We start from the raw sequence: 16,598 nt of genomic DNA on the forward strand, positions 1-16,598 counted from the left end.
GGCAGCAAAGTTAAGGAGAAAACTGTCTCTACCCTTTTCTGTGATCACGCATTTTAAACATTGATACAGCTGATCATACAGCCCAGCTGTTATTGAAATACTGATGTGGTCTTCACTGATGTGTCTGTCCCACTCCTTACCAGATGTTGGTGTTTGCCACCTGAAGAGAGGGTGGAGTAGAAGAGATTTTAGGTGTTCAGGTGTTTCACTGTGAACAGAGGTTTCTACAAAAATAAAGATGCAAATCATTTTCACATCTGCATTTTAAAATTTAGACATTCTAATGTAGATGTAGTTTCAATCTATGGATTAGTTTTTCCAAGACATATCCCAACTGTTGTCAGATTGATTTCCATAAAAGTTTGACCTCAGACCCTATGTTTCTCAGAGGATAACTGGGGGGTTTGGGTTTTGTCTATATCTTATATACTCATACTAACTTGTAATAATTACATTAATTTGTCCCAGTCCCTGTCTTTTAAAGATGAATTAATTACAGTAAAGTCATCCAACTTTGTGAACTTACATTTTGGTCTAGGTGACAGTTTACTCTTGCGTCTGTTATGTGATTAGAAAGCAACAAAGTGCACAAAGTATATTATTTATATAACATAAAATACTGTTACATTATTTATATACAGAGGTGTTTGGTGGTCTCAAATATTATGATCTTGGATTTTTGTCAGCATTGCATAGGCTTAGAATTAACTATTCAACTCACCTATTTTCATCATCCTGGTTTCTTCCTTGGATAAGAAGAGAAAAAAGGCTTGCTGACTCAGATATTTAGAATACATTATTTATTTATTATACTAAAATAAAGCTCACAAGCGCATTGTTTCTTTAGATAAAGACTCACTAGACAAAGAGGGAAGAACACCTAAAAAGCATTATACTGTAGTTTTACTGGTCTGTGATAAAAAAAAAAATAAATAAAAAAACGATAATGATTACACCCACTACAACTTACTAATACCATAATATTTAGAAAAATGAGTTGAGCTGCTGGTCTGAAGGTGATACTTCCTGTTTATTGAATGTTAGGACAGTTGAGAGAAAATTTACCCCCAACAGAGCAGACCCTATTTCAAAGCAGTGGATGCGACTTGTCATAGTAGGAAAATAACAGTGTTACAAATAACAATGAATAATGAATGATGGCTCAGTTCTTTTCACGCGTGGCAGTAAAGCCATGACAGTGTGGCAATGAGCCAGCATGCAGAATACCAGGACTTAGTAAAAATGCTAAATGTAATTATAACAAATAATTGTTATATAATTATTTACACCTTTGCTATTTCCAGTCTGACATGTCAAAAAGTCTGTAAAAAAATATTCTTAAAGTTACAAATTATTTGCAGTCACAGTTTGAACACAGCCAGAATAACTTGAAGAATGATAATGTAAAGACATTTCATAAGATATTTAACAGCAGTGCTGGTGTATGGGGACATTTGTTTCTGGCTCTGGCATTCCGAATGAACTCATTTGGACAGAATATTTAAAACAATGCAGTTAAGTTAGGTCACAGAGTTTCCACTTCTGTTTTATTATGTATATATAATAAAAGTGGGACATAGGAACATAGGATTAGGTTATTCACACTCCATCCAGGAGGGGCAGTAGTTTAAACACCTTGTTGTTGACTGGAAGAGCTGGAAAAGCAAGGTGGTGAGGTGCACCGTCGTCTGCAAGTGAAAATTCGATTACAAATGTTAGCTAACTGCTTGGCAGTTTGTCGCTGTTATGATTTATACAAATTGGCAAACCTAGGTTCCCTGGCCCCCCCTTTAAAGAAAGTGGAGTCGTCCAACGGAAAAGGTATTGTAACCGTTAGGTTGATACTCAAACGTTTGTTTGCTAGCCCGCTAGGATAACCTAAAACTGCTCCCCATAATTATCTGAACACCAGGCCGAAGAGGCGAACTTAGTACAAATGTGTCGCCACTACCTGGAAATAATCGAAAAACACTTGTAGGTGATAAGAAAGTGTGAGTTTTGTGTTTTTCGTACTAGGTAAAGCTAACTGTCTAGATATTCTCTGCTTCTATGCGACTGACCTACTAGCAAACAGCTAGTGGAGCTAACCGGCTAATGTTAACAATAGTTAGGTCAAATGACACTGAAGCCATAACTGAACCTTACATAAAAGCTCGGTGCTAACTCGTTTTCACTGGCTGTAGGTGCGTTTATTGAAAAAGCTCCGGTCGGGGCAGAGTTTCTGTAATCTGGACTGAAAACCTGAACCTATACTGATAACCTATACCGTGGTCTGTTATTATTGATAGCATTAATTTTTGATGATGCATTTAGACTAAACAAGAAAACAAATACTATAGTTCATGTCAGGCAAGTGATTGTTTACCATGTTTTAATTTCATAAGTTTAAAGCTCATTGTCTTTTTTGTTTCAGTCTTTGACATTTACTCAGCTACTGGAGTTGCTGTGAGATGATGCACTCAAACAGGTCTGAGCACAGTCACAGGCGGCAGTACAGTGACAGAAGTTCAAGGCAGTGGGGTGACTATGATGACAGACGGGAAGAAAGGCACGAACCTCACAGAGATGTACAGTGGGATTCCTATCATAAATATGGTGGGGATGGACACAGCAGCACAGAGAGAACAAACAGAAGTAGAGAGTACAGTGACTCACCTAAGAGGCGATACAGTAAAGATTCAGTGAGCAGAGACTGGAGCAGAAAGAGCCCAGTGAGAAGACATGTGTCTTCACCTGATTGGAGTGGTGCTGAAAAGAAAAGGCAAAGGTTTACAGATGATGATGAGGATGATTACAGATACAGGCGTGAGCCTGAAGATAAAACGTACAGGCAGTCACCAGACAGTTTTTCACATTTACATGTACCCAAGGATTTTAAACATACACTACCACAGGAAGAGGATTTCAAATTCAGTAAAACATCTCAAGACTCCAGACACAGGCATAGGCCTGAGGAGTTCACCTACAGGCAACAACATGATGACTACAGACTAATGTCTGGATATTACAAAGATAGCCATCGCCACGAAAGGAGCTGGGACCGTTCAGAAGAGAGGACTCGATCACAAGAGCGCACTTCAAAGGTAAGGCTCAATAAACACCATGTCAGCCTGTTAGCATTGTGACAGCAAAGTTTTGTGTTTAAAAATCCTTAAGTAGTTGGTCTTATTGTTTTTGTTTTAATGAAACATTTCTCTATATTGAACAGAGTTGTGGTAAACCAAGAGAGAGGGATGACAGCCCTTCCACAGATCATGAGGATCATCGTCAGAATAGGACAAGGTTTCCATTGACTGAATCTAGTGGACAGGTGGGTTTGTTTCACAGGTTTTTCAGATGGTCAAGCTTGTTCATCTTCTCTTAAAAGTCTGTTTCTTGGTAATACATTCAGAATTTCTCCAGAATATTTGTCACATTGCACTGAGGGTGCCTCAGTGCAATGTGACAAATAATCATGTTAAACACGTGTCCCATAAACCAAAACCCCAAACGTTTTTTAACCTTAAAGGTGTTCTTGTTGGAATCAGATGTGTGGTTGATTCTGGAGATAAATTCAGGCTAAATTCTGACCACACCATTGCAGATAATATACAAACAAATAACAATACAACAAATGAGACACCATAAAAAATACTCTAGGTGACCACCAACTGTGACGGAGGTTGTGTTTTCTTAATGGAGAGCTAGTCAGCTATCCAGCATATCTACAATGCTTCCGATTTCACTGTAACTGTAAGCAGGGCTACAAGTTATAGACCATAAGCATTGAGTTAAAAATGTCACAATAGCAAGGAGGAGGACTTTTCTTTTCCCACACAGGCTGCATGACTGATGGAACTTATTTTACCATACATATTTCATGAGCATGAGGGACATTTGCCCTAGCTCTTACAGTGAATCCACTGATACTTCTCTGCATCAGTTTAATGTGATGCTTTTAAATTTTAAATTATCCCTGTTTTATAATATCTGACAATACAAGCACTGAATGACAGGATGTTAAATTGGACTCTCATTTAATTCCTACTAACTCACAAGCTGTATGTAAGGCGTTTTGGATATGAATTTATTTATGCATTTGGCATGGATGACCTTCACATTATTGCTGTGGTTGCACAGGGTTTTTTTTTTAACCTCTTTTGTCTCACCTGTACAGTGAGGGGAAAAACATTGACAACTGATTTGATCTAAGTGGATTGATCTCCTCAACAACTTAAAATTGACTCATTGAAATTGTTTGCTTACTAATTTTGTGCATAAGAGATGATGATTGACAGTTCAGACGGTGATCCTAGAGGTTTCTACAAGACGCACATCTCTCTCTCTCTCTCTCTCTCTCTCTCTCTCTCTCTCTCTCTCTCGATGTTTAACATTGTGCTTCTGCAGCCTTTATGTTAATCTGATGGCATTCAGTTCAGACTTGAGCTGATTGTGTTGAATGTGGTATGGATATCTTTCCAGGTCTGAGCTCGATGTATGATTTCGATGTAAAAATGACTGGGGTTTTTATTCAGACATGAGACTGACCATGCCACTGATTAACATAAAAGGGTTTCATGTCTGAGCTGAAGGGCTGACGAGAGGGCCCTATTTCCCTAATGTGGTCTATCTGGTTTCAGGTAGACCGCAGATATTAGCGTCATAAACTATGGTTTCTTCTATGTTTCCCATCAGTCTTTTGGGAGTGATGTCACCAACCAAAGTCCTTCTGTTCCTGAGCAGAAGTCAACCAGGGGTTTCCAGCGTTTCCTTGATGTACTCAACAAAGGTGTGAATGTCGCCATGCTCACCAAGATAGTGACTCAGACATCTCCAGAAATCTGTGATCAACCAAGTTCTCCAGGTTCATTCATGAACACTGCAAATCGCCGGTGGTCTCCCAGTTCTGCTGACCAGCAACAAGGAAGCCACCAAAATAACCAACACTGGAATGAGAGCGAAGGATCCCAGAGCCTGGCTTCTCCACAGCCTCATCATAGGTCCTTCAGCCCACAGGGCTACTCTCCATCTGATGAAAAGTCTCTGCAAAGGAGTGACGGAGGACAAAACTACTACAGCTTGAACAGTAGATCCAGGTCTCCATCAGTGGTGGGAAAGATAACCCTGACACCTGAAGATGAGCACAAGCACAGGCAGATGCAAGATGTTCTGCAGGCCATCGGCATGGATTTGGGATCTGAGGAACTTGGCCAAATGACACATCGAATCCAGGAGCGGTTATATGGAAAGAAGGACAGTGACCGGGGCCGCCATCGTAGAGGAAGTAGGGAAAGGGACTCGAGGCAAGCATTTTCTCCGAGACGTCGAAGTAGATCATCATCATCAAGCAGGTCTAATTTCAGCTCTTTGACTCGGGACAATTATATGAGAAAAGACTCATGTAGTGCTCGGAGGGATGAAACCGAGGTAGATCAAGTAAAGGTACATCAGGCTGAGTATGGCCAGAATGGCAGCAGTAGTTCTTTACAGGACAGTGAGAAATGTGAAACTAACTCCCAGGAAAGCTCTGCTGCATTACAGATATTTTCTCAAAATACTACATACAGTTTATCAGAACCACCTCTTACACCTGTGATGCCGACGTACTCTCCAGTGAACTGTTCACCGCTGCCATACCCAACTCTACCTCCAGCTCTGCCTCCCAACTTGCCCCATGTTGGACCAAGGCTTTTCTTGCCTCGCCTACCTCCCTTCCTCCCTTATCCCCATATCCCACCTCTGAACATCATTCCAGCGGTACTCGCTCAAACAAGACATCTACTCCCACAAAACATTAGTAATCCACAGTCACCCTTTTTTAACCTGCCAAATCTAAACCCAGTTCAGCCACTGAACACAACACAAAAGTCAAAAACACAGTCAAGGCCCCGATGTTTGCAGGTTATTGAAACCAAACAACCTGGATGATGTTACATCGGATGAAAATCTGACTTTAAAACTGACTGATAGAGTTGAACGATTATCTTTTGCCTAATAGTAGAAAATATTAATAGAGTAAACAGTTGGGCCTTCAGAGTGTCCTGTTTTAACCACAAATCACATATTTGAACATCAAAGAAAACCAACATTGAACATTTGCAAGCAAACTGTCCAGCAGCAGCAAAAAGTAATGCCAAAAAATGATGAAAACAGAACAGACAGTAACAACAGGAGTTAATCAAAGAAACCTTCAGGTGGTGTTGGAGCTGTGTCCATAACCTGGTCTGCCTTTGTTCCCAGAGCACAATGTCATGCTAAAGAAAAACACTGAAAAGTTGTGCAGAAAGTGATTTTGTTGGTTTCTGAGAACTTTGACTCAGTTTTATCATTTCAAATTAGATCAAACAGTATAATTTGATACACTATCATTTTTGTTGAACTTATATTTGTTTGCAATTGTGTCATTGTAGGATTCAGCCTTTATCCTTCTAAAATGCACCATAGCCTGGAGTACAGAATGTGCTTTGCACTTAAGCTTGTCAGCTCAGAAAACTGTTCTGTAAATATCTTAACTGCATAATAAATACAATGATTCTAAGTAAATGGTGTAGAGCTGTTTAATTGCACTGGTAGTTCTTGACTGTTTTATAACAAAACTTTTTTTCTCCAAGAAAAAAGCAAATAGCGGATGGGACTATCATGTACAAAAATCAAAATGTCATAGTTTATTGTGTCATCCTTGGCAGGCTGTGAAGTACATTCAGATATTGTCTTTAACAGTACAGAAGTTTACAACATCAGACTAGACAAATAAGGATGGTGTAAAACAAATTAAATAGTTGATATTCGATCCAAGTTAATGGCACAACGCATATGTTATCTGTGTATGTATAGTTCATATTTATGCCATCCTTAGAACAGTGGGCCTGGATTCAAATCACTGCTTCATCTTTGCAACTGAAGTGCCCTTGAGCAAGACACATAATGTTATCTGACAGCATCTGAATGTACAGAGACAAGAACAAGTATGTGAACTCTTTGGAAATACCTGGTTTTCAGCATCAATTTTCTGCATTAACTTCATAAAATGTGATTCGATCCTCATCTAAGTCACAATTGTACACGGACACAATGTTCTCAAGCTATTTAACACACAAACAATTATAATCTTTCATGTCTTTATTGAACATACCCATTAAAAATTCACAGTGCTGGTGAAAAAAGCAAGTGAACCCTTAGATTTAATAACAGGTCAAACCTCCTTTGGCAGCAATAACATCAAACAAGCTCTTTTGGTAGCTGCAGATCAGAACAGCACAATGTTCAGGAGAAATTTCTTCCTTACTGAACTGCTTCAGCTCAGCCATTTCTTTTAGGATGTCTGGTGTGAATGGCTCTCTGGGTCAATCCACAGCTTTTCTGTTGGGTTTTGGTCTGGGCTCTGACTGGGCCACTGCAAAAGGTGGACTGACTTTGTTTGAAGTCATTCTGCTGTAGATTTACATTGATGTTTAGGGTCCTACTGACCTTCAGTCACCCTGACATTATCCTGTAAGAGACCTTAATAAACTTGGGAATTAATTTTACCCTTGATGATGCTAAACTGTCCAGCCGCATGGTCACCTTTGGGATGATGTTTTCATGTTGGTATGCAGTGCCCTTATTACACCATACATAGTGCTGCATGTTCTTCACACACAATTCAACCATAGTTTCATTAGTCCACAAAACATTTTCTGGCCAGTGTTGTGGAGTGTCAATGTGCTCTTTAGCAAACTTCAGGCATGTATGTGATATTTTATATTTTGTGGATCTACATGGAATATTGTAATTCTGTATTCAGTATGGACAAGACTAATACAAAGATTTGTGTGTGAATAGTTAGTTGAAATTAATTGTGTTTGTTCATTATTGTAGCTCAGATGAAAGATGAAGATCTCACTGTTTGTTGACCAATTTATCCATAAATGAAGATGATTCCAAAGGGTTGACTAACTTTTTCTTGCCACTGTATAATGTGCAATAATTAATTAGCATGTACAGTTACAAAATGACAGATACTAGTCAGTTGTTTTTTTTTTTCTCATTCCTTGACTAATTCATATATAGTTTACATATATGTATTTTTACTTGACAAATGCTGTCATTTCATTTTAGCTGCGTCACCCCTTCAGATAAGATCAGAAAGGTGAATGCAGAGCTCCTGAAAAATATTTAACTCCACCAAGAATTCTTATGGTCCTGCAGTGCACCAGGAGACAGTGTGAGCATTGCTCTTCAAAAACTAGAAACTGGTGAAGGTGTGATTTTAAGACTCTATTGACCTGTAAGATTTAGATGACTTTTTAAAAATCTCATCTAATTTGGTTGCAGGCAAACTTGCCCTGTGATTGACTTTATTAAGCAGGACCAGACTTTAAATCTCATTGTTGTCAAACAGGTTTATGTGCTAAGCCTCCCGTTGTTTCAGTCGTTTTATTATTCATCATTAAAAAGTGATTGAACTTTCCACATACAAAGGAGAAGGACATGTTTATGTACATCGTTAGGTTTTTGTCAGAGGTGAGTGGAAATGAGAAGTCAACGCCTTTGATCAGGCACTCGTGGATCTGGTCGTAGTTTGTCCTCCGTCCAGCAGGCGGCACTGTTAACATCTTGATTTAACACCACCGAGGCATTGACAGCTGTCCTGCCCCCTCTGCTCTTTAGTTCAAGCATTATTGTAAATAAACGTCTGTCCTTGTCTACTGCTGAAACTTATTAAATCCTACTCTTGGTGTTTCACTGTCCAGGTACTCCGGTTTCAGAGCAACACTAGCTTAAAATAACATTTTATTCCGCGATGCGCGTGAAGAAAGGGTCGTTTGAGCAACCACAGTAGGTAAATAGTCTGTTAGCTGCCAAGCTAAGCTACCTAAAATAAACAGGATTTAGTCAGTTTTACTGTCTGTCCGGTCCATACTTTGCCAAACCATAAATATTATACCATGTTTTAATGTAATTTAGATTGGCTTACTAAATCCTGGCGTCCTTTCCTCAACAGCTGTCAACTTATAAACGGTTGTAATTTAATTTCTTGGTAACTAAAAGAAAATTGTTAACAATCTCAAGGTTGGGGGCTTGTTCACTCTGCAACCTCATTTTGTTTCTGTTAAGTAATAATTTTAATTCTGCGGTCAGTGCAGTAACTACAGGTCTGCATACAAGTCATTGCTAACCAACATTAACTTCTCCACTGTTTCTACTTTACAGAAAGAGTACAACCTTCACAAACTGTACGAGGCTGAACAATGAATCCACTTGACTGGGAAGATGCTTTTCGAAGATTGCAAAGACATCTGGGTCCAAATAACAGTTTTGTTAATAACAGCATGGGAAATGCTTTAAAAACTAATATTGATTACGACACTTACTGCGAATACTCAAGACACACTGTTGATGAACCACAGAACAGCATGGGAGTGAATTTGGGATGGGAGGAACTCAGTTCCTCCACCCTTAACTTTTACAGTAAGGAGCCAGAAGTGGAGGATCCAGACGGAGAGCCTCTGGAAATAGACGAGGAGGATTCAGAGCTGGTGAGAAAGCGGAAAGAGCTTAGAGAGATAGAAGAGCGAATAATACTTAAGAAAGCTGCCATCGCTTTGAAAACAGTTGAACCTTTGGTGAAGAAGACAACACCACCAGGCCTTTCCTGTCATGAACACTCAGCTAAATGCAAAGGTGAAACTCTTCGAGACAGAGTGAATCTAATTTTGCAGCAACGACATTCTCTCAACTTTTTCTCAAAGGTGAGTAGTAATAGTCATAGATTGATAATCATTCACCTATTTTAGATCATCAGCTTAATTTGAGAAAACAGCGATTTCCACTTTGAATGGCCAGATAATATGCTATTAACTGTATTTTCTTCCTCTCTTTCTGCTCAGGTCCCGTCACCCAAAAAGAGAATGAACTCATCCAGCCTGCTTGAAGAACATCCCCTGAAACTGAGAGTGAAAGCACTAATGAAGCAGAGATGTTGGGACCTCTGTGTACTACCAACAAACACAGAGGTTTGTTTTTTTTTTTGTTTTTAAAAAAAAAACAAAAAAACACCATAATGTAATGAAATCACCTATCACCTAGCTCTACTATACCAAGGCTTATTGTGTAGTGCAACACAAGCTACATAGTTGTATTGCAGTTAAATTGCATTTATTTTCATCTATACTGCTCCTATAGATTATAATTAAGTCCACATTTTAACTTATAATATTAGTTTTATTGCACTTTATTCCAACTTGTAACACTTACTAACAAATAAGGATATTCTTCATGGACCACAACACCTATTCATGCATGTGTGACGCTTACATTGGTACCAAATCTGAAACAATGAATTACATTCACCTAAGTCACGATGCATAAGAAATCTCAAGGGAAGACTGTCTGTCCCTGAGCTGAAGGGCTCCTGTGTTACAACTATTCCCTCCCAATACTGGAGTCTCGGCACATGATATCTTTATGACCTTGGTTGTTATGGGAGATGGGCCAGCTGGATTCTACAGCCATTCTACTAACAGACATTGAACTTTTGCTTTTTAGGACTTGTTTGTATGTGACCTGTGGAAACACTGGCCAATACAACCTGAAGACCTAAAGAAGGAATGATTCCTTCACAGTCTGACAAGGTTGTACAGTTAATGTTGCTCAACTTGTTTCTGGGGCTGCAAAAAGTCATATTGCAATTATAATGGACAGTTTTGCAATTTGAGATACAATAAACAAATGGTTTTGCGAGTGAACTTGCTATCAAGTAGATGCACAGATTACTTATAATTTTCAAATGTTTATTTCTCAACTCAGACATACAAACTATAACAATAATGGATCATTTTCTGAAATGTCTCCATGCTGACGGTGTACATGGGCACCATGTCTCACAGACACATATTTTTTATTTCATTAACCGCAGCTTTTTTGCAGTTATATAATTGCTGACATCATGATTGCTCGTGCTGCACTACATGTTTCTTGTGTGTCTGCTGTCTCATTCTGGGTGTTGAGCTTGTCTGTGAATCCTCATTTGCTGTTGTTGTGGAGTAAGACAGTTTCTTTTGACAAAGTCAGCAACAACCTTGGTAATTTTCTATTTGTGGTGTAGAACCCAAAATACTTATACACTGATGTGTTGTGATTATCTGATTGGCAGAGCTTTGCTCACTAGTGCCCTCTTCCATTTGTATTTCTCTGTTTAGTTTACTGATAGGTCAGTTGGGCATGCAAGCCCAACATCTTCAGACAATCTGTACACTGTAAATTTTGAATTCAAACAGATCATTAAAGTGTGAATAATTAATTTTTTCTCATGTTCAAATGGAAGTTCAAATTCCAAATAAAAAGTGACTGCCTTAATCCCTAAATTCAGAAAAAACATGAAGAAAAGAAGATGTGGGTGTTAACTATGTGCCACCGTACTATAAAAGAGAATGCTAAAAGATCATAATCATAGAGCTTACTGTTTAAATAAAAAGATATATCTCTCTATATCTGACCCTCCCAGGTCCCTGATGTCACACTGCCTCCTCCCACCCAAAGCATTACTTCAGCAGCCATTCAGGAGAACAATGACAACAAGGGTTTCCAGCGCTTCCTCAGTGTGCTCAACAAAGGAGTAGATATCGACTTGCTCAGCAGGATCGTCAATGACGACAGTGAGGATCTTGCTTTAGGCGAGGAGCTGCTGGACATTCAGCCCCCTCCTGTGGAGAACAAGTCAGAGCCGGGCGAGAGCCAGCAATCAAACAGTGAAGCCTCCATGCCGGGCCACAGTTGGACCGATGGTGGAGAGAGGAAGACTGACCCGCCCAGTCGAGAGAGATCCCAGAACGAGAGACTCTCCCTGCCTGGTGGTGAGGACATGAATGACAGAAGAGACAGCTCTTTTGGTTCCAGTATTCGATCAAAGTCTCCCCTGGCAGTGAAGAAAAAAGAGGAAGAACAACCAAAGGTGGATGAGCAGCATGAACACCTGCAGAACATTCTTAAAACTCTGGGATTGAGCCTGGAAGTGGAAGAGATGAGCAGACTAGCAGACCGGACTCAGGAGAGGCTGTATGGAAAGAAACATGAAGGCAGATGTGGGGCTGACAGCAGAGGGGAGCAGGAGAGTCTGCAAAGAGGCTCCCTCAGACATCACATGGATTCGTCCTCCTCATCCTCCTCTTCCTCCTCCTCAAGGTCGACCTCTAGGAGCTTTAGTCCCAGCCCCTCTCGCCATTGCCACTCTCACAGCAGAGACTCAAAACAAAAGCGATCGTCTGAATGCAGAAGCAGAGATGGACTAACATGCCAAGATGGCAACCAGGACAGCAAAGAAGCAATGGAGCCCAGGGACATAGACAAAGACAGAAAAGACTCCAAAGAAATCTCTACTTATCATCATCATCCATATCCACAAGAACAAAGTTATTCCCAATCCCATCCTGCTTCTGCATCTGCATTTTCAGATTACAGTATGCCCCAGTATTCCCAGTACACTGCCTACCACAGTGGCACTTACAGTGCTGCTCCAAATTCTTACTCAACATATACTCAGGGTGCCATTCCTCCCTCCCTTGATTCCAGTGAGTATCCTTATCCACAGAACACCGACTTTCACTTTCCTGGCTCTATAGTGGGTTCTCACATGGTTTACCCTCATCATGATTCCTTTGAGGACATGAATTTACTTGTGAATCCAGACCTGTCTAAGAGTGAGGGCCAGATCGGATCAGCTGGCCATCGCTGCCTACGGGTCATCAGCACAAAGCCGTCAACCAATAAGCACTGTCTAAAGCAAGTCTCAGAAGGTCACAAACAGAAGGCGGCATACATAAGGAAAGGTCGTGCATGGTTTTGTAAGTTAAGAGAGAGAAAGACTCAACTAAGAAAGCAAGCGATACAAGCAAAACAGAATAAAGACTCTGTGGGGGAAGTGAAGGCTTCACAGGGTGATGAGCATCACTCAGAGGCCAGGCAGTCAGAAGATGAAGAAAGACAGCCAACAGAGGAGGAAATAAAGGTGAACCTGAGGAAAAAGGTCAGTGGAGATTTGGTTATTTTCTGCTTAATCCATTTCATTTAGGAGGTGTAGTTTTTTTATACCTCAATTTATTAGTTTTTCTCAAATTATATTTGCGACTTGGTTGAGACCTTAAATTTTGATTAAATGTAAATCAAAATATCTCTCTTCCCAAAGAAAGAAAGAAAAAGAAAAAATTCCATTCACAAAAAGTAAAAACATCATTTATTATAAAGAGCATACACCACTTTTTCACTTGGAAAAAGCTTATTAAATCACTCTAGTTTTGTTGCAGGTAGTTTTATTGTCTTGTTTTTGTGTTTTGTAGATACATTTTTGATGAACATTGGCTGTAAATACTGAGTTCTCTGACAAACACATTGCATTTCAACTACTTCATAATAAAAGTCAACTCCTGTTTCACCAGTTCAATGATTTTAAGAGGAGATGTTCGGTTTGCAGTAGAAGCAACTTAATTTTTGGCGGGAATGTTGCCACAGACACTCAGTTCTTAATACTGCAAATACATAAATATTGCAATTCTTTCATCAGAGTGCCATGAGGTCAATCACCATTGTATTACCTCATTCGGTGATTGTGACTTAACAGACATCTTTTAAAATCAAAATCATTGATATTTTCACTTGAACATTTTCAGACTGGAGAACATTTTTTACTGTTTTCTAATAAAGTAATGCACCTGATTTGTTCATGAAATAATTACAAATCAAGCTGTTATGAGGCATAAAGATAAAGAAAATGTCATTAACCTATTATTGAAAAAACAGATTTAGAGGATTGGACACTGAACATGGACACTATGTTTTTATCTAGCACTTAACAGCAATAAGACTATTTTGAGCATGCTAGCTGCATGGCTCTATGTATGGCAATGTCAGTCTGTCAGTTGGTCAACCACTTTGGTCCAAACTGAAATATCTGACGATCCTGTTGACTTCGGTGATCCTCATACTTTGGTTTCAAATAACTGCCGAACTACTTCCATTCCCATCAGCCTCAGCTGCGCTTTATACAGAATGTGCAGCATGTTAGCATTTAGCTCAAAGTACAGCTTCTCTGTGCTGCTATCATTGCTGTAGACTCTTAGTCTCATTCCAATATCAATATACACTCAGTGAACACTTGATTAGGTACACCTGGATAATTTAATAAGAACTGAACATTATAGGCATCATTAAGGAAGACTTAATGGCATAACACTATTGAATTGCATTAGACTGTACAGGCGTATCTTATAAAGTGGACACTGAGTGCACAGTATATATCATGATAGTGCAGATGTGTGCAAATACACATAAAATAATCAAATTGATGTTCAGTGCATTACACTATGTTCTAAAATCCCCACAATCATAAGTTTGGAAACAGGATTTTTTAAAAACAATAATATGATCATAATCACCTTTCAAATCCAGTCAAAGTCTGTGAGTGATGATATTCAATCATTGACCAGTGCTTTCTGGTTACGGTTTCTTTAATGCCAACATAAGCATAAATCACTCTATTCCAGATTTTCTTTTTCTTTTTTAGCTTGAAGCATTTAACCAGAAGGTGAAGCAACAAGTGACACAGCCAGTCACCTCCCTAACCTCTCAGACTGGTTAGAGTAAGTAGAGTGTGAGAATAATGTTGGATAACTGGAAACTGATAAATGTTACTAGCATGTATTATGTACAGTATAGTTACATTATACTCCACTTGAGGGGAAAAAACAACACAGGCATCCGAGTATCTTCTTCTCCCTCACTGAAATCCTTTTGTAATAGAGAATTAAATCTCCATAACACTGAAATTAAAATGGACATTTCTTTGTAACATTCAATAACTGCCATTTGTTCTCGTGTTTAATAGTTTCTTCTTCTTTTTCTGTAGTTCTGTGGAGCATCATGAATGTCGTAAATCTGAATCTGCTGTGAGCCCCGACAGACCATGTGGACCTCATGTTTAACACTCATTATTTACACATGCAGCTCATAGTGTGTAACAGGAACATTTTTAGTTAAGTCACATTTCCAGATCTGTGCTGAATCCTTTTTGAACAAGTAAATGTTATCTTCATATCTTAAATATTTTTGTTCAATTAATTACCGGTTGGTGAGAAATGTTTTACTCATTTCAGCTCTGTGAAAATTACTACTTTGTAAGTATGTTTCTATTCAGCCTTAAATTTGATTAAGCAAAATCTATTTTGTAGGGTCTGTTGATGATATAACAGTATGTATATATATTTTTTTGTCATAAAACATTCAGCCTGTAAAAAGTATTCAGCCTCTAATGCCTGTTCCCGCACATGTGTATGCTGCTGACACTCCTTTTAACTTAATCTTTTTTTTTTTGTTGATAATTTGAATTTAATTTTTGTCATTTATCAGTGTTGATTTTGAATAATCTCAATGACTTTTGTTGATACTTTACACCAGCAAGTGTGAATTTTCACATAGGCCTACTAAGTTACACATACTAAAATGCTAAACATCAAACCTGCAGTAACTGTATTTTTTGGGGTTTTTTGTTATGTTTTCGGGTTGTCCGTCAGTCTGCCTGTCCCATTCTCGTGAATGCAATGTCTCAGTAATGACTTGAGGAAATTTCTCCAGGTTTGACACAAACATTCACTTGGACTCAAGGATGAACTGATTAGATTTTGGTGGTGAAAGGTCAAAGGTCACTGTGACTTCACAAAACATGTTTTTGGCCATAACTAACACTAATTATGAAACGATTTAACAAAAATGTGTCTAATAGGATAAAATGAAGTGATGATATTTTATAAACAAATGACCAAAGGTCAACGTCACTGTGACATCACAATGTTCTGCAAAAACTCTCCTGGCCACTATTCAACGGTGTAGCTCAGGAAGATGAGTTTGTGACCATATTTCCTGCAACTTGACTGATTGCTATACGCATCTAGAAGCCAGATAAACAGGGTTGTTCATTTGGAGGGTTAGGGTTAGAGCTTAGGCAGACAAAGGATAGCTGACTAGCTTACTGATGCCAAGTAAACCCCAGCCTGAGAAACCTGAGCTGTTGTAAATTGGACAGTGTGCAGTAGATAAATCCCTTATAAATCTTTGTGAGTCGACATTCTGTTTTTCACTCTTGCTTTGATCTGGACAAATACAAAAATCCTCCCCTTTTAAAATTATTTGGATGCTTCATAGTCTGCTGTTTTTTTTTTCTGATTCTTCTTATATTATTATAATTTCTGCAAATCAGTTAATCAGCAAAATTTTTTTTTTTTAATTCCAAGGTCTTTCAAGGAATTTTCTCTGACGACCAATAACTGCTTATCAACTCAACTAACTAAACTCAAACTAAAATAGATGTTTCGCAGGTTTGTCTCACCAATATTATGGACCTGGAAAAACAGGTTTATTTCCCAACATGAACGGCTATTGAGATCAGTGGTAGCTCTGCCCCTGTTTACTGATGCTCATAACAACATAGTTTTTCATTGATTCCAATTTAGTTTTTTAGTGTAAATTATCATTATAATGTTTTAACTGGTTTAAGTACCAAGTACCAAGATTGGCTAATGTAGTGTACTGATCTGAAGACTAATGATGCTCTTGTCTGTAGCATACCCGGAAATGAAACAATTACATTCACC

General features: G+C 38.8%; 1 protein-coding gene across 9 annotated transcripts; it reads left to right on the forward strand.

The window, feature by feature from the left end:
• The first annotated feature begins 1,629 nt into the window (after positions 1 to 1,629).
• On the forward strand, positions 1,630 to 15,248 carry LOC130167094 (cyclin-dependent kinase 12-like). 9 transcript variants are annotated; one of them, XM_056373067.1, is made up of 6 exons: positions 3,209 to 3,310; positions 9,172 to 9,710; positions 9,849 to 9,974; positions 11,465 to 12,982; positions 14,516 to 14,591; positions 14,858 to 15,248. In XM_056373067.1, exons 2-5 carry the CDS (start codon positions 9,210 to 9,212, stop codon positions 14,588 to 14,590), a joined length of 2,220 nt encoding a protein of 739 aa, XP_056229042.1. In that variant the 5' UTR covers positions 3,209 to 3,310; positions 9,172 to 9,209; the 3' UTR covers position 14,591; positions 14,858 to 15,248. The 9 variants fall into 9 exon arrangements, with proteins under 9 accessions (XP_056229045.1, XP_056229048.1, XP_056229046.1 ...); XM_056373068.1 differs by lacking the exon at positions 3,209 to 3,310 and adding an exon at positions 8,602 to 8,711; XM_056373064.1 differs by lacking the exon at positions 3,209 to 3,310 and adding an exon at positions 8,609 to 8,800.
• The last annotated feature ends 1,350 nt before the right edge of the window (positions 15,249 to 16,598 follow it).

This window comes from Seriola aureovittata, chromosome 3 (assembly GCF_021018895.1).
Source record: "Seriola aureovittata isolate HTS-2021-v1 ecotype China chromosome 3, ASM2101889v1, whole genome shotgun sequence".
Taxonomy (NCBI): Eukaryota; Metazoa; Chordata; class Actinopteri; order Carangiformes; family Carangidae; genus Seriola; species Seriola aureovittata.